At 40.2% G+C, this 18546-nt stretch overlaps 1 protein-coding gene across 1 annotated transcript in view; it reads left to right on the plus strand.

Annotated features, from left to right (window-relative positions):
- Positions 1 to 10574: 10574 nt before the first annotated feature.
- The window catches only part of LOC148027007 (uncharacterized), a 40525-nt gene continuing 32553 nt past the window's right edge, over positions 10575 to 18546 (plus strand). Inside the window, exons 1-3 of the mRNA XM_087691552.1 lie at positions 10575 to 11251; positions 11353 to 11487; positions 11580 to 11645. Of these exons, the coding sequence (XP_087547678.1) occupies positions 10904 to 11251; positions 11353 to 11487; positions 11580 to 11645 (549 nt within the window). The 5' untranslated portion in view covers positions 10575 to 10903. The remainder of the gene's footprint in view (positions 11252 to 11352; positions 11488 to 11579; positions 11646 to 18546) is intronic.

Here is an 18546-nt window from a genome sequence, read left to right on the forward strand (position 1 = left end):
TGGATGCGGCTAGACACATACTCAGGTATGTGAAGTCCACATTGCAGTATGGACTATTTTATGAGACTGGGGTTCAGATACAGTTACATGGATACACTGATGCTGATTGGGCTGGTAGCATTTCTGATGGATGATCTACCAATGGATATGTGTTCTCTTTTGGGAGTGCTGCAGTCACTTGGAGCAGCAAGAAATAGCCTACAGTTGCCTTGTCGAGCACAGAGGCCGAGTACAGGGGTGCAGCAATGGCTGCATGTGAGGTAGCTTGGTTGCATAAGCTACTTTATGATATGCATCAGCCTACAGATGGGCCAGTTGTCATTTATTGTGACAACATGAGTAGTATACACTTAGCAAATAACCCAGTCTATCATGCTAGAACAAAGCACATTGAGGTGCATTATCACTATGTGCGGGAGAGGGTTTTACTAGGTCTTATTGATCTAGTTTATGTCAGCATAGAGGATCAGGTAGCTGACATATTCACGAAGGCATTGGGCGCAGAGAAGTTGCGCAAGTTCAGAGACCTGCTTGGTGTGCAGGAATTGGGATTGAGCTCGAGGGGGAGTGTTGAGATATCGAGCTCCACTCGTGATATGCCAGGGTGACCGTTGTGTCACCGACGTGTCAGTTGCAGATGCGGTTGGTACACCGCCCATGAATAATAGCTACATGACAGCTATCCTTATCTACTCTAGTTCGTGGCTCAGTTAGTATGCCACATTAGTTATTTGAGTTTGGTTTGAAACCCATATATAGGGTTCTTCTATTTCTTTGTATGAGAGTTCTTTTGGCTTACACAACTAAGAAGAGGAAAACTGTTTTCAGCCTCCACCCTTTGTGTATTCCCCCATTGTGCAAGCAAGAAAGCTACAAGTGAGACTCCTTTCTTCTCTCCCACAATCTTGACAATTATATCCCACATGTCTAGCATAGCTGCAAGAAGAAAGGCTAGGGTTCCTTCTTGTGTAGTGCATAGAATAGAGTGATGTGTCTTGCTGTGGTAGCAGAGGCCCATCCCGTATGTATAGAGGAAAATGAGAACATACCTATCACCATTGTCATAACATTCTTCAATCCTCATCTCTCAGTTTTGGTGGAAACAGAAGGTCACAATTATGCTATGCATCCCCTCTATCTCACGCTCTATTGATAAATATAGGAGGGTAGCCTGATTCTTGACACCTATTAACATAGTCCTCACTATCACTTGTGTGTAATTGATGGTACAGTAGTGCATCCTACCCAATGCTAGCATACGATGCAAGAAGGAAGGTCAAGGAATCTTGTAGCATTGTGCATAGAATAAATTGTGCTTTGTGCATTGAGAGGCCCAACTTGTGCATGCAACACTATATTCACATGACCTACCTCTCATTAATTAAAGGAAAAAATATAGGTCACTCACCCCACCCTTTCTCTCACACTTTATTGATGAATACAGAGGTCAGTCCATACTCACATCCCCATCTTGTTAGGATGAAAGCTCACATCACTCTCAATAGTTATCAATGAAGAACATGTCAAGGATATCAAACATCTACTGAAGAAGAGGTATATCCATCGAGATATCCAATGAATTAGAAACTTGGATTGTACGAAGAACTTCAGATAATTGTAGGAGTCATAGGGATAACTATTAGAAGCACATGTGAATAATTAAGAAGTGGTGCCAAAGGGAAATAGGAGCTATCTATTGTGATTGTTAAGATTCCCATGGAGAGAAACATTTCTTTAGGCAATTGCCATTGATTAGGAAGGAATCATTAGAGGCATCGATAGCTTATATTTGCATAGAGCCATTAGGGTTGACTGTAAGTACCTTATAAGGTCACGTCCATCACTGTTGAAACTTTCCAAGAAACTTGCCAAAACATGAATCATATGCCAGGGAAAAGGTTACCTTCTTTGAATTCTTTCTATTTGATGAATCTATCATGGTAAGCTTTGTGTCGCACTTGGGTGGCTTCCATGCACTATAGGGCCATCCATCATATTTCATCCAAGCATTTCAAGTACAGGAGGTAGTGCTCCATAGACTCATCATCTGCTAGGCACTCTGTGATGGCCACTTGTAGTAGAGTGGGAAATTCTACCTCAACAAGAAAAATAACTTCTATACCATAGACCAACTAGAAAGGTGTCTATCATATTGTGGCCTTATGGGAGGTTTTGTACACCCAAAGGGCGTTTGTAAGTCAATCATCCTAGTCACAACAATGTGCATACATTATTCTTGTAAAGATCAAACAGAGGATGTGATTGGTAACTTCAACTTAGCCATTAGCTCTAGGGTAGTAGAGAGTGGACATACGATGGTGGATCTTATAGATCTTTGTTAGCTCTTTTATGATCTTGTCTAGAAAATTAGTAGCTCTGCCACTTATAAGCTCTAGGGGATTGCCAAAGTGAGTGATAATGTTTGCCATCATCTTGCTTGAGAGCTTTGGCTTCACAACACTTTGTCACATAGTCTAGACATACTAGAATGCATTTGTACTACTTTCATTTGGTTGGAGAGTCAATTGGTCCCACAAAGTTGAAGAGAAGATAAGAGAGGAGGAAGAAGAAGAGAAGAGAAGCAAGAGCTTCTCCGAGCTAGTGGTACCTCACTCTCATTCGCATTCTCCCTCTCTCACACACAACAAGATAGACACAAAGAGCAAGAAGAGAACCACAAGTTTGCACACTCCAAGAATGAGCTTATTCATTCACTTTCTAGCTTTTATAGATGAGGTTTTAAGTTTGGGTATCCACTTTGTTGGGTGCTCATCTCTCCTATTTGGGCATCCTTTCTCGGTTTACACATACATATTAGATTATACCAACCATCACAAAAGTGAATGAAAGCAAGTGTCCATGCTCTTGTTGAGCTATAGGCCTTTTTACCGAACAAAAAATATTACAATTTGCATAGTTGGTATGCTCAACTTTCAAAATAATAGTATGATTAATTGTATGACTAAGGACTTTAACTGAAAATTATATGCCTTGTGCCCTTCATTTGATTTGCAATTCTCTTTACTTTTTTTGCCTTTGTGCATCTTTGCCAATTCACTTTGCTCTCTTACTGCAAGAAAAGCAAGAATGTGGAACCCTGGATGGGTTCAAGGTGGTCTCAATGTTAACTAAAAAGTAACCTTGACCAATTAAAAAAACTAGGACCTTGACTCCTTGTCATTTTAGGGGACCGGAGTGAACCTATGCCCTATATGGAGAGGGGTCGACATACTACACTCCCCTTAACTTCTCACTCTCCTTGAACCAAGTGTGACATAGATCGCGCCTTCAGTTTGGGTGATCTAGGTATATGCACCTATTATCTTGCTTCAAAACTTAGATCCTACAAAAGGGCTATGCAATGGAACAAGACTAATATGTCAGGATTTTGGTATAAAGTTTTTGGAAGAGGAGATAATTAGAGACCTTAATGTTGGGGCTAGAAATTTCATTCCATGAATCTTGTTCATTTCCATGACCTTACACTTTCCCTTCTCTACAAAGCAATGATAGTCTCTTGTCAAATTAGTGTTTGGAATGACTACTATTAAGGTTTAGGGAGATAGACCTTAACTTTGGTGGGATTCTATCTTAAAAGCCCAGCCTTCACCCATGGGTAGCTCTATGTGGCATTTTCTTGAGTGAGGTCCTCTTGTATACAAAGAAATCTTGAAAATAATGTAATCAAATCTTATTTCTTGCAAAGTGTGTCCTATTTAGTTGTTCCAAAAATTGTTGCTTCTTTAGCATTCATTTAATCCTTCTTAATTCTTCTTGTTTCCTTTAGTTTTGTAGGGAAATGAAGATCCTAGTGTACAAACTACTACTGTGCATCTCCCACCCATATGAGATTGCACAAGAGATCTTGATCCCTAAAATGTGTAGATCTCTTGCATGTGTGATTGACCACTTCAATAGTCTCCCATTTGTTTGGAGATTTGAAAGCCTTTTTATTGGAATTATTTAAGAGGTGACATGTGCAATGTTACTATGTGGCACCCCCCATATTTTAGCATGCCTCAATGGTGATGTTGGGAGTGCCACAACATGTGTTGCTTGGTTGTGGTGCATCAATTGAATATGGATATCCATCGAAGTATTTTTTTACCTTCACTATAATTAATCTTATTATTTGTTTCTTTGATGTGCCAATAAATATTCTCTAGCTAATTTTGTGTTGTGGAAATGAGAACTCTTGTTGTCATTTGTGGCAACATTTGCAAAAGAGGTATTTAAAAACTAAATGATACTTTGGTAATTTGTTTTATGTTGCCTGCATGTGTGGATAATCTAAATTGATATTTCATTATTGAAAAAATAACAAGAGAAGGTGGTGTGTTATTTGTATATTGTAATAACAAGTTTTCTCTTGTTGCACCTGAATCATGACCTTATGCTAGTTTCTTCTTCGCTCACTAATGTGTTGCTTTCAATCTTTAGTGCACTGGATGCACTCCTCAACACAAGGCATCAACAAGCAAGCCCCCCTAAAAGAAAAACAATCAAATAGCTCCCCACAACAACCGTCTCCTTCCTTAAGGAGATGTCTGCCTTTGTTGATAACACCAGCTTCCCAAGAGACAACTCCTCTCTTACTCTTAGATTGTGCCTATGGCCCTTTCTTTTCAATCTTTTAACAATTCTTGGCAACTCCACTATTGAATATAGTCATAAAACTAATCGGCTATATTGTGCTTCTTATCCTCAATGATGACCTGAAAAGTCATTTAATATTTTATAGATAGAGCTTCACAATATCTTGCACTAAAAGCATGAGCACATTCATTGAGGGGGTGTAGTCCAATTGGTTAAGTTGAATGTGTGGTGAATAGAAGGCTTTGGATTAAACTCCTACATTGCGCACAATCACTTAGTATAGGTGTTTAAAAAAATGTAAAATTGAACTCGGGTCAATGGGTTAATAAATAAGTGACTTACCACCAAGGTAGCCACTTGATTACAAAAAGGGGGGGGGGGGGGGGGATAAATGAAAAAGAGAGGGGAGGTTTGTTGGAAAAGTGGTCACAGACTAGTTATCACTGTAAATCGTTAATATTAATAGCATTGCATGCAAACCACCTTATGATTTAATTTAGATTGAGCTTTCATAAGTACAAGTGCACCAAACACTGAGGAACATAAGAAACAAACTAAAACAAGGAGATTGAAGTAAAGAAAGATTGTATTATTGAATGAGGCTACAATAGTTTGAGTATACAATAGAAAAAGCTTAACAAGGAGGAGAATAGACTGGATTCTTGATGCTTACTAATGGGATTAACACAAGCTCACTCTCACCTCACTTAGATTACTCACATTGTATATTTGCATTTATTGGATACATGAGTTTATATAGGAGTTGGCAATACATTCACGACAGTTTGTTGTAAGACAAACAGGGGCAACCATTATTTCATTGTTTGAGCTTCACTGATGCTCATACACCTATGAATTGATGCTAAGATGTTTGGCAAATGCCTTGAGGTGCTAGTAGTTGGATTTGATCTTGCATTGACTTAGTTTTGGTAGAGATTTCATTGTTGTAATACAATGGACAACAAGCTTTTCTCTAGGAATACTAAATGCCTATTGCTCTTAGATGTCATTTGGGTTCATCCAAATGTATTGATACTTAGCATTGGTCTATGCACTCGAATATGCTCTTAGATGCTCTTGAGCTTTGATTTTGAGTTGGACAACATTCATCTTGACTGTGGTTGCATACCTTGGTTGCTTCAATGGGCTATGCAATTATGTGATTAAAGTACATATTGGGTTTTATGCTTTCGGATATATTCTCTATGGATCTTGGATATACAGATGTCATCACCATGATGGAGCTTTGCTTACTCATTTGGTATTTGTCTATTTCAGTGGGAGCTACTTGGCTTAATGTGTTGAGCCACATTTGGCACTTGGATACACTTTTAAACATTTGCTTTGTGCAGTTGAGCTTGAGCTTATTTATAGTGAGACAATGGGATTCATTGTGATAGGTACATGGTCTCTTGATATGTCTTGGATACAGTTACCCTATTGTGGACTGATTTGATCTCTTGGCTTGGACCTGGTACTTATGTCTATTAGGGTGTTCTCAATGGTACTTATATGCTTTTGGGTCATGTATTGAGCTTTGCTTAGTGGGCTACACATTTGACAAATTCTCTTCATTTACCCTTAAGATCTACACTGTGCATGACATTTATGCCTATTGCCTGGGTGGTTATTGACACATTTCAATTGTGATAGTCTTCAGTGCCGGTTGTCCCAGGCTTCTTCCTTCTTGGTTGCTCACAGTTGGTTGCTGGCATATTGTTGTAGTTTATTACAATAACTTGTCATTTTAGTTTTATACATTCTATTTTAGGGTAGTCACTTGGACTTAATAGTTACTTGCATACAATTTCTAGATAGCTCATTCCTTTGGCAGTATCTCTTATCTCCCGCTTGATTTAACCCCACTTGGATGCATAAGGGATCTTGGCTATCTAGGCCTTTTGCTCATTAGATTACACACAATTGACCTAACTAACCTTCACATGAAAAAGTAGAGGACAACCAATTAGCTTAATATCTTGCATATAAAATGGCTCAAGGACTTTCTGGATACACTCCTAGAGTGGTAGATAAAAAAGCCCCTTAGAGTGATTGCACATGATGTGCATCCCAAGAATATACCATGCCTGTCTCATGTCCTTCATTTCAAAGCTCTTCTTAAGCTAAGTTTTCAAGGCATCTAGCTCATCATAAGCGCTCCAAGCAAAAATAAGCATATCATCCACATAGAGTACCAAAATCATAAGCTACTATCACGAGCCTTCTTCTATATAAACACAAATCCATAGCATTACGACTGTATCTATGTGAATGCATAAAAGCATCAAATGTGTGATACCATTCCCTAGGTGCTTGCTTAAGGCTATAAAGGCTCTTTCTCAACTTGCACACTAGGTTATTTTTACCTTTTTCTTCAAAGCCCTTGGGCCGCTACATATAAATATCATCATGCAAGTCACAATATAGAAAAGTCATCTTTACATCTATCTAATAAGGGTCCAGATCTAGCTAAGCAACCAATGCTAGTACCAAGCGTAGGGTCGTTATTTTGACTATAAGAGAAAATACTTCACCAAAGTCAACACCATGTTCCTGCTTTAAACCCTTAGCTACCAATCTGGACTTATGAGTGAACTTTCCATACTTCATTTGTAACCTAGCAATCAATAGTAATGCAAGGGGACCAGTTAATTAAGTGTATAGCAGTAGTAACTGCCTCAACCCAAAAGTGTTGTGGTAAGTCAGCCTAGCTAAGCATATTGTAGACTCTCTCCTAAGTCATCTGATTCATGGGTTCGGTAAAACCATTCTAGGGAGGGATGTACAGAGTGATCAAATGATGCTTAATACCCCATGCACCGCAACTATTCAAAAACTTTTGAGACGTCCTCGCCCCCATGATTGGACCTTAGGTATTTTAGCATATACATAGGCTTGTTCTCAACAAGAGTAAGCCAACGTTGAAAGGTAAACAAGACATCCAATTTCTACTTAGTAGGGTAAGCCCACATCTTATGTGAGTAATCATTAATGAATGTAAAAAAGTACTTTGCACCATCAAGTGACTGATAATGCATGGGACCACATACATTCGAATAAACAAGAGCAAAAGGCTCACCATGCGCTTCATGCTAGACTTCTTATGCATACTACATATTTGCTTACCATATAAACAATGATCACAAGACTCAAAGCACTTATAGTCTAGGCACGAAAGATAATGCAAATTGGTAAGTATTTTCATTTCTTTCAAAGACATGTGCCCAAGGCGACAATCCCACAGAGATACATGTGGAAGTGCATCCACATGCAAAACATGATCAACTGACCCAGATATAAGCAAATGATAGAGGGTACTAGACTTAACACCACGTGCAATAACAAGATTCCCACGGGTAATCTTCCATAAGAAATCACCAAAAGAGACAACACAACTTACATCATCTAAGGTAGCAACAGAGATAAGGCTCTTTGGAGAGTCGATACATAATGTACATCCTCAAAAGTGAACATGCTACCTAAACCAAACTGTAGTTGGACATCACCAATACCAACTGTCTCCAATGCTCCAAACAAACAGATCTAGTCATACTGCAATAGGAGTGGAACCACTCTCTATGAGGGGTCACATGAACGAAAGTCCTTGAATCTATCAACCAACACTGAGTACATCCTAATAAAGCATATATCAATTGGGAAGCATCCAAATAAGAGATTGCCAATATAAAATTATTAGATATATTAGGATGCACCACATTAACCTTCTCAAACTTGATACTAGACTTACTAGGCACAATATTGCAATTATCATTCTTTTCCTAACTTGCACTTGTCTTCATGCATTTTGTGGCAGTAGGGTAAAATATGGCATGCTTTTCCACAATAATGATAAGTAAGATCGGACTTATGATCATAGGGCTTATTGCAAGACTAACCACATATCTTAGATCGGACTTAGGGTAAAATATGGCATGCTTTTCCACAATAATGATAAGTAAGATCGGACTTATGATCATAGGACTTATTGCGAGACTATCCACATATCTTAGATGATTGAGACCTGTTAAAGTCTCTACCACGGCCATTTTTATCGTGCTAGCCTCTCACAATCAATGCATGTAATATATGGGAAGCATCCACATTCTTTCTATTTACCTCTTCTGTTAAGAGGGCACTCTTAACATCCTACAATTTTAGCCCATCCTTAGCACATAGAGCTATACGAAAAGTGTTCCATGACTCAGGTAGAGTACTGAGTAAAAATAAATGAAGTGAAACTCACTCAAGTGTACATATATAGAAGTCCCGTTCTTCATGCAAAGGTCCATCAACTATTTCAGCTAATATATTTGAGAGGCAGGACTTTGCTTATCATAAAGATTCTTAATTTGTGTCTAGATCTCATATATAGTTTGATTTTTAGTTACAACATTATAGTGAATCTACTTAGAGAGTGATAAAATGATCGTGGACTTGCATAACTCATCCAGTTTATCCCAATCCTCAGTTGCAAGGTTTTTGGATTTGGCACTTCCATTTTGAGTGGTCTAACCTACAATTTCTACACTAAAACCTACTATATCTCAGTTTTCTAATAGCTGTAATTGGTCCCATCCAGTTTCTCAATATTGAAGATAGCACTATCACGAGAACCAGTAGCCATAATGAGACCAAGCAAGTGTACAAAAGGGCAAACTGGGCTACTGTAATATCTTGCAAATTAGCCCTAAAACCACTTTGATGTATACCATGATATCCACTCGTCTTGACATATCATTTGTAGTAGGAGTTGTGGCACGCTATATGGCTACATTTAGCTGATGACATTGGGATGCTGTAAAGGGTATCATGAGGTACTTGAAGGGTATATAAACTATATGCATATGCTATGGTGGTCAGGATATAGGAGTTGTGGGACACACAAACTTTGATTATGTAGGATATGTAGACAGTAGGAAGTCCACCTCTAGCTATGTATTCACCTTTACTGGAGATGCTGTTTCCTGGATGTCCAAGGTGCAGAAATGCACGACCCTCTCTACTATTGAGGCCAAGTATATTGCAGTCACTGAGGCTTACAAGGAAACTCTTTGGTGAGGCCATCTGGTGGTAAACCTTGGTATTATTGATATGGTTTTTACATTGCATTCGGATTCTATGAGTGCTATCCAATTAGCCAAGAATCCAGTCTTCCATGCAAGAACAAAACACATTGAGGTCGTCGAGGGATGTCTTTGACCTTATCGAGATCTTAAATGACCAAAATATTGCAAATGTGCTCAAGAAAAGTCTCTTAGTGGAGTGTTTAACCTTCCTTAGAAAGTTGATGGGTGTTGGATGAGATGATGTCTTTCCTCATCCTATTGTACTTATGTACATCTGTACTTTGTCAAATTTTTCTCATTCTCTCTTCATTAGGAGTGCATTCATCTTTAAATGAGAGGTTATTAGGAGTAAAGGCACATGTGCCTAGCCGCCCATGTATTACTACATTGATAGTATTTGTATACCTGTACACTGTAGGTGAGGGGTGCCCATTTTTATCATTTCATTTTTTAATTCTTTCAATGACATTTGAATAAAAGGAAGGCCGATCACACATTATGACTGTTGGAGTTTGCATATCTTGCGTATTTCTCTCTCTCTTGCTTTTGCTCCTTCCACCATAGCTCTTGCTTTTACTCACGTGCTTCCACTCTGAGCTCACTCCCTTCACCCTTAAGACCTAGTTGCGGAGGACCTAGTATTTCATGGCCTTAAAGGCCTAGACATGGAGGACCTTGTATCTTGTAAAGTGAAAGGATTTAAGCATAATAAATATTTTTTAAAGAATTAAAAGTTTTTTCAGAAATTTGGTAATTCATGAACACGGTAGTGCAAATTGCAATTGCTCCACTCTGTGGAGGACCTTGGAAATTTCCTCGATAATGATCGGATTGCCTCGTTTGGAGAGGTAAATAAAAATTTGATCTTGATTATTATCGTTTAGGGATACTTTTAAGTCGGTAAGATTGTTTTGCAGCTTCGCGTTCAAAACAGAGAGAGCTGCACGAGTCTGCGTTGCAGACCAGCTGTGCAGTTTCTTGTAGAACCCCACGGTCATAAGACAGAGAGCAGTCACATCGGTTAGAGAGAGAGAGAGAGAGAGAGAGTGTGTGTGTGTGTGTGTTTTTGTTTGTTTCTTTGTCTGCAGTTGTTGAAGAAGAAGAAGAAGAAGAAGAAGCAGAAAAGGCCTTTGCACGAGAGAGAGAGAGAGAGAGAGAGAGAGAGAGAGAGAGAGAGAGAGAGTGTGTGTGTGTGTGTGTGTGTGTGTGTGTGTGTGTGTGAGGCGCCACAGCCCGCAGCCATGGGTGAACGAAAAGTCCTGAACAAGTATTATCCTCCGGACTTCGATCCTTCGAAAATCCCCCGCCGCAGGCAGCCGAAGAACCAACAGATGAAAGTGCGCATGATGCTTCCCATGAGCATCCGTTGCAACACCTGTGGCAATTACATCTACAAGGGCACCAAATTCAACTCGCGCAAGGAGGACGTGATAGGAGAAACCTACCTTGGCATCCAGATTTTCCGCTTCTACTTCAAATGCACGAAGTGCTCAGCTGAAATTACATACAAGACGGACCCTCAGAACAGTGATTATGTAGTTGAGGCAGGCGCGACAAGGAATTTTGAACCTTGGCGTTCAACGGATGAGGTCGTTACCCCTTTTGCATCTCAAGCATTGAACCTTGTTGAAGTCTTGGTTTGATTGCACAGTTTTACTCATGTGTTACTGTATCCTGGCTATCTAGACAGGCCATAGATGATGCTAAGCGGAAACGGGATGCTGAAGAGTTGGGGGATGCAATGAAGGCCCTTGAGAATAGGACACTAGACTCCAAAAGGGAGATGGATATACTTGCAGCACTAGACGAAATGCGGTCTATGAGGGTAAGTTTTAATACTTCATCATTGCACAGTCCTCTGAATTTCAGTACTGTTTCAACACATGCCTGATCAGGAAGTTCGTTTTATGTGGCCAGGCAAGGCATGCAGGAGTGGGGACAGAGGCAATGCTTGAGGTTTTACGCCGCACGGCAGAATTAAAGGTTAGTAGTGCATCTCATGAGATATTTGTATTCCACATTTTGCCTTGGTTTAATGCTTTGTATAATGGACAGAAGTCGACAACTCAGGAAATGATGCAAGATCCCAAGCAATATATTACTCAAAGATAGCAGCTAATTTAAACTTGTGATCACCAATTCAAGAACTTCTTGCTGTCTTCAGCACTGAGCAACACAAATTCTCAAATTTCCCCTTGTTTTTGGATGCATGGGGACCCAAATTGAGTCCTCAACTGTTGCATGCAACAAATCATTGCTGTAGATGAACAGATGTCTTCAAACGTGCTGCATTGTTTTACAACAGCAAACCTTCATGCCTGCATCCCAAGATGGCTATGCAAACCTAATTTCTACTGAATTGATGTATACGATCAGCAAATTCACCACTGAATTGCTTCAGACTTATAGTAGAGGCTTCAATTCGCATGGAGAAGAGGGAACTGTAGATGGGAGAGAAATTATCAATCCCAGGCTGGAAATGGGCAACAACAGCAGTTGCCTGCCCCAGAAGAGGTCTAAAATCAGATCGCTTGGTGTTGGAGATGATTTGGTTGCTGTCAAAAGGCCTAGATCAGCTGTTGCCTGCTGCTAGAGGTCCCTTTGGTGCTGCTCAACTGCCTAGACTGGCCCAGAATGGTCTCCCCCAGCCTTGTATGGCATCCTCTCCAGCTGCATGCCAGGTGGCAAACCTGTCCATGCAGAACTCAGCCTCTAGAAATGAATTTCCAGCCAGTTTTAATTGGGAATTGAAAAATACCTAGCCTCGCCCGAAGCATTGCCCAACGTCAACTCTAAATTCCTAAGCCTGTGAACTTGGAAATGTTGAGCTTTTGACAAACCTTAGTTCAAGACCTTAAAGTTTTAGATTCTCTAAAAACCATGACATTGAAAGTCATTCCAAAGGGCACATTACCCAATGATACATGTTCACCACAACTTCTACCAATGTCCCCCACTATCTATGCTAGTGTTTGCTCGTTAGTGTGACTCTTATTTCAACTTATTCTCACACATGTGTAAAAATTACATATTGTAGCGAAGAAAATTTGAGCAAGGAGTAGCGAGTACATAGCAAATACGAGAAGAATGGAAACTTCTTTAATTTCAAACAAATTGATACAAAGATGGCTCTGTTCACTCATGTGCTTCCATTGTGAAGCTTAGATGGTGATTCAGATAGATGATAGGCGAAGAGCTTAAGGCTAGCTGAAACCAGCTTTCCTTTTGTGGAGGGATGGTAATAACTTGATTATGACTTAATTACAACAAGCAATAATTAATGAAATGTTGAAACATGCATTTATGAATCAATCTTGGATATTGGACATCTTGTTGGCTCCAAAATTTGTGCTTCTTTTGTTATTTCTTTATGTTTAATTGCAATTGAATTTGAATACAATGGGATTTCTTCAATCCCCTTTGTAATTGAAAAGCCCCTTGCTATCAATAATGACTAGCAAGTATTCAAATTGATTTTCCCCTTGATTTGCTTTGGCAATCGGCCTTTAGTGACTCCTTGGAAAATAAAATTTGCCCAAAAAGTTGATAAAATTTGCTAAAACAATGGATATGCAAGGGCTCTCTGTGAAGTAGAAGAAGAAGTAAAAGCCCGTGCGGAGGGCAAAGAAAGAACATTTCCTCTCAATCCCCCTCTGCGAGAGAGGGAATCTAAAAACTCATGGATCACGGACTTTGAATCATTTGATGATAAAGGAAGTACTGCTAGCCATGTTGAAGAAAGTATCTGGGGTGCGAAAGATGTCAAAGAACTTCCAGAGATGGCCTCTTGAGCATAGTACGGGGGGGAGTTTCAGAAAAGGGGAAAAAAGGAAACGAGAAAAACTAGAGTTTTGGAGTTTCGGCCAAATTTTGGAAATCGGAAAACGGCGTTTCGGGTTGTACACTAAAAAAAATACAGTATTATGTGGGTATGTAAATATATCAATACCTACAACAACATGTACCCAAATTTCGTATAAAACTTTAAGTCTTTTTGCCATATGATTGAAATCATGATTCATTACACATTTTACGACTCACGACTCATGAGTGAAGATTAAGGAGTCAAGAATGAGGACTCAATGGTTGAAACTTAAGATAGCTTAACATAATTAAGACTCAATTTTGAAAACTTAAGGCAACAAAATGAATTAGAATTTATGACTCATGAATAATCTATGATCTAAAGAGTAGTGAAGACTGACATCAAGAACGATGGAACAAGAATCAAGATGCATAATAAGTGGGATCAAGATACAATGATGCATGTAACTATGTCATGTGAATAATTTCTCATAACTCCAAAGTCTAGTGAAGCTATAAGTATCAATATCAATGAACAATTGGCAGCTCTAGTTTGGACTTTGCACTGTTAAACTGACTCTTGTATGTCACGAGTCATGATTCATGACTCGTCGGACTCTAAGGATGTATGCACCATCTCCGCGTCCGACTCCGAGGACCCTAATCAAGAAGTTGATGAAGCAGCCTTAACCTCATCTCCATACTTTGGCTCTGACTCTGCCTGTGATGCAAGACTACGTGTGGCCCTCACTCTAATCCTCCTTTGTGCACGAGTCTCATGCACCGGTGCTGATAGCTCCCCATAGAGCATGGACTGGATATATCACTCTTGTGGTATCCGCGGAATGTCATACACCTTCTCTATATCAATCTTGCCAACATTTACCTGTAAAGGTGAGCGAGAAAGATATATCATATGAGATGAGATTCAATATGTTCAATGTTCATACACATCACAATTTACAATCCAACTTCCAAGGAAATTAGCAATGTCAAGTGTCAAGGACTCGAGGTTAAAAAGTAAATTATACATAATATTAATCATTACCAATTTACTTGTGAAGGCTCAGGGGACAGAGCGGTCCTCTCAAGAAGTTGGAGATTGCAATGGCAAAACACTAAACGCTCCAGCTGGGCCGTTGTAAGCTTGTTTCTCTTTTTGGTGTGGAAGAGGGTCCATGTGTTCGAGTTTCTCTCAGTAGGCCTTAAACTATCTTGTGAGAGGACCTGAATGGCATTGCATTTCTATTCAAATTTAAGAGATTAAGGTTAAGTAATTGGCAATTGCTAATATGCAAGCCCCAAAATCAACATTTGAGTGGGCAATAGATTATAGAATCTATTACCTAGGTTGCATAATGCATTAGATAATCAAGATTCAAAATATAAAAGTCACTAGTCATGCAAGATATGTGCGACAACATGGATTGGTGTATGGAACTAAACCAATCCCATCGTGTATTTCACATTGCAGCAATCTTATCGACCGCATAGATAAAATAAGCTAAAAACTTAGAAGTTAGAATAATGATGAGTTATCAAGGAATCGTTAATACCAAACAATTACACGTGTAAAAGTTAAACAAAAACTTACTTGTCTTGGGGGCCGGGGCGAAAAGTTGTTGCGAAGCAAGGCCTCGCCAAGTTTATCCATATACTCATATAGAAGCCAAAGTACTCCCCTCCATATCAATGATGCATAATACAATGTAAATAGGAGAGAGACTTTTTATCAATGCCTTTGTCTCAACCCATCAACTGTCATTTAAAATATTGCATCTAAAAGCAAGAGCCTTTGGAGACTCTCTCTCACTCCATGTGAGCCATTCTTGGCATGCAATGGTACGTATCCGTAGCAATCTTTCCAATACAATAAACATATAAGCAAATCTAGTGTTGGAGGGCTTCAATAGTCAAGTGTGCTATTGGCTCGAAACATGCTTGTGACGGATGGCCTCTTCTTCGCAAATCTTACTATGCTTGTTGCCGTCTTGAAAATGTCATTCACCCAAGATATTTGCCCAACATCTTCAATAAGCAAGTCAAGGCAATGGGATGCATATGGAGTCCATACTATGCTAGGAAGCTCCTCCTCAAGCATACGTCCCATAGAATACAATCGCTTCCATTATTGTCACCACCCTTATTACATTTTGGACTGCTACGTCCACGATGACCTGTCGCATGTGCTTCCAAATGAAAGCTCCTATGACGGTAAGACTTAAGGCAGAGGCATCGATGGCCTTAATGAACATGGTGCCTTTACATGAAGATACTAAAACATTGTAGACATTCCTTCGGCGCATATTTGACCATCCATCGCATCATATTGTGCATCCAGATTTCACCTATGTTTCCTTCAAGGGCTCCAATTGAGCCTCCATGTATGCTTTCTCCTTTCGAAGCTCTTGTGTGCGTAATGCATTTGCGGATGGGCCTTTCCACTCACACACCATGCAAGGAGCCCTTTTGCCCACTACCACTAGAAGATGGCAACGGGGTTTTTTTTGCACTTGGACGTGATACGAATATGGATGCACTTCTTTTTGATGGGCTACTGGCACCTCCAATTTGGCTAGTGTCACTAGACCCACTAGCCTCTCTTTGCTCCACTTGTGCTTCATTAGCCCGATGTGGTGTTGGATGAGAGGATTTATCCTCTTCTAGTTTAATATCCATACGCTTTCGGTGCCAAAGATAAAGACTTACTGTTACTTCTGTCGGCACATTTGTGGAAGGCTTGATGTCTTTGTTGGGAATGCATGCGAAGTGGTCTTTCATGCGCGTTATGCTCCTTGATTTCTCCAATCCACAATAGTTGCACCGCCACTTCTTTGATTTGTCGAAGCCCTCATTTCCCTTGATTGGAGGGACATGCCTCCAATATGGGCCCAACGCCATGATATGATGATTAGCCTTTAGGTAATGGATTAAAGAATAAGAAGAAGAAGAAGGAGAATAAAGAAGAAGAGGAGGAGGCGGCGGCGGCGGTGGCGGCGGCAGGAGTTGGAGTGTGCTGCGTGAGTAGGGAAGCCTGGAATGACTCAAATCGCTATTTGGTGCTCTAGATAACCACCATCGAAATGGGCCGCAGGATTGCGAAACGACGATCTTCCGTTTCCCTTTCGGTCCGAAATAGCTAGTCCGTTTCGGAGTTGCCGAAATGGTGTTTCGGGATACTATACTCTTGACCTTGAGTAGTCGAGGGTGGGGTGACTGTTGCTGTCTCTCAGTGAAGCGGATTGTGGAGTGGAAGTAATGGAAGGTATGAAACAATGATTGTCTCATGAAGGAGCAGATTGATGAGCACACAGAATCCAACAATGACCATCTCTCGGCAGAGTGGATTGTAGAACCACGGGTGGTCATGGAGGCAGCCAAACTAAACCCTAGAAGTAGTGGAAAAAACTTTTGTAGCGCATTGCGGTGGTCTCACGGAGATTGAGGTAGTAGGTGATCCTCCTTGGGCTCAAAAGGACTTAGTTCGCATTGGATGTGTCTTATTGCCTTGAGCATAAAAATTTGAAAGCCAATGTTGTCACCAGGTGGTGATACTTTTTGCAGTTGCTTTCCTTATTTAATTATATAATTATTTTCTTTTCTTTAGTTGCTGTTGCTTTTTACCCCCAGAGTTCTCTTGGAATAAGGCAGGATCTTTGTATGGCTAGAAGAGGCAGCCATTGGGACAAATTGGACTAATGGTTTGTTTGAGCCTTAGGACCGGTTTCATATTGAATGGGCGCTGAAGAATAGAATGCCAGTGGTTTGGGACTATGTGCTTAGCCACTGGATATGGTGCATTTGGCCAAGATAGAAGATGTACATGTAAGAATGCTCATGGAATAAAAGTCATCGTATCTGAGCCACATTACACTTTTTGATGTGGTTGCAATGATAAAAGTTGCTCAGAACAACTTGAGGAATGTAGGGGTCACCATTCCTAAAATTTAGGGAGTTACTATTTTTGGACCCCAGAATCTGTTTGCGTCATTATCTTCGTTTTTGCACGAGGATTAATTCTTTGGTTTGTGCCAAGGTCAAATTTCGCACCGATCATGGAGAATTTTAGACCGGAAGGTTTAAACGGGAAAATTGTTACATGTATGCCATGCGGCACAAATTCCCAAAAGAGAGAGAGAGCATTTAAAAAAAAACGTAATAGGCATAAGGGACAGATCTGAGAATGAAGTTTTGAGGAGTTGAGGACAGATTGCTGTAGTTTCATCAGCTATGGAGAGTACTTCTTCGTCTTTGACTCATGTACAGAGGTAGAGCTTGCTCCCTCTGGTCAACTCTCTCTCTATTCTCAGAGGAAATGCTTTGCATGATGGGCTGATTCTATCGAAGGTACAATTCTGTGTTTTCTTTGCACTTTTGTTGAGGCAAGAGCCTCACTGTCCAAGTTTTCAGGAGTGGCTGTAGGCTTCTCCAATGCAGGAACTAAAGGAAGTAATGACCATGCCACACCGGAACAAGGGTTTTCAGCTTGGATTTAGTGTTGTTTGTGGGATTGTTTTAACGCTGGACAGTAAGAACAATGAATTCAGAGATTTGCAGACTGCAATTCTGCACATGAATCATTGAGTTTTAGTCACAAAAAATGCTTTCCTAAAAGGAACGTTGTTTTGAACATGCTGGGTAGTAAGAACAATGAATTCAGAGATCTACGGACTTCAATTCTGTTGAGAAACCCTTCACCCACAGTTTGCGTTTTTTGCGTTTAGGGTTTACAGCCCCAAAAAGGGCGCCATCCTAGACTGAATGTGCCTATTTATAGGCCACTCTCTCATTCATTCACCACGGCTGATTCATTCAGTCCGTCACCTTTTCTCTCCAGCCTCTCCACTACCCTCACACCCCTTTAGGAAGACATTGCGGTTCGTGGTTCATGGCTGTTTTCATAATCTTCCTTGTGCTACGGCACCCTTGTTCCCTTGTATCACATTCACTCCGTGATTCAGAACTTCATCATTCCATTCATTAGAGTTTCTTCTCTCCTCTTCTCTTCTCCATGTTTGCCGAGTTTACTTCATGTTCCTCCCCGCAAATCCTTCTGTCTCGCTGGTACGTCATCTTTTGA

The sequence above is a fragment of the Lygodium microphyllum genome, chromosome 13 (assembly GCF_053477565.2).
Source record: "Lygodium microphyllum isolate KBCC chromosome 13, Lygodium_microphyllum_v1.1.10, whole genome shotgun sequence".
NCBI classification, from domain to species: domain Eukaryota; kingdom Viridiplantae; phylum Streptophyta; class Polypodiopsida; order Schizaeales; family Lygodiaceae; genus Lygodium; species Lygodium microphyllum.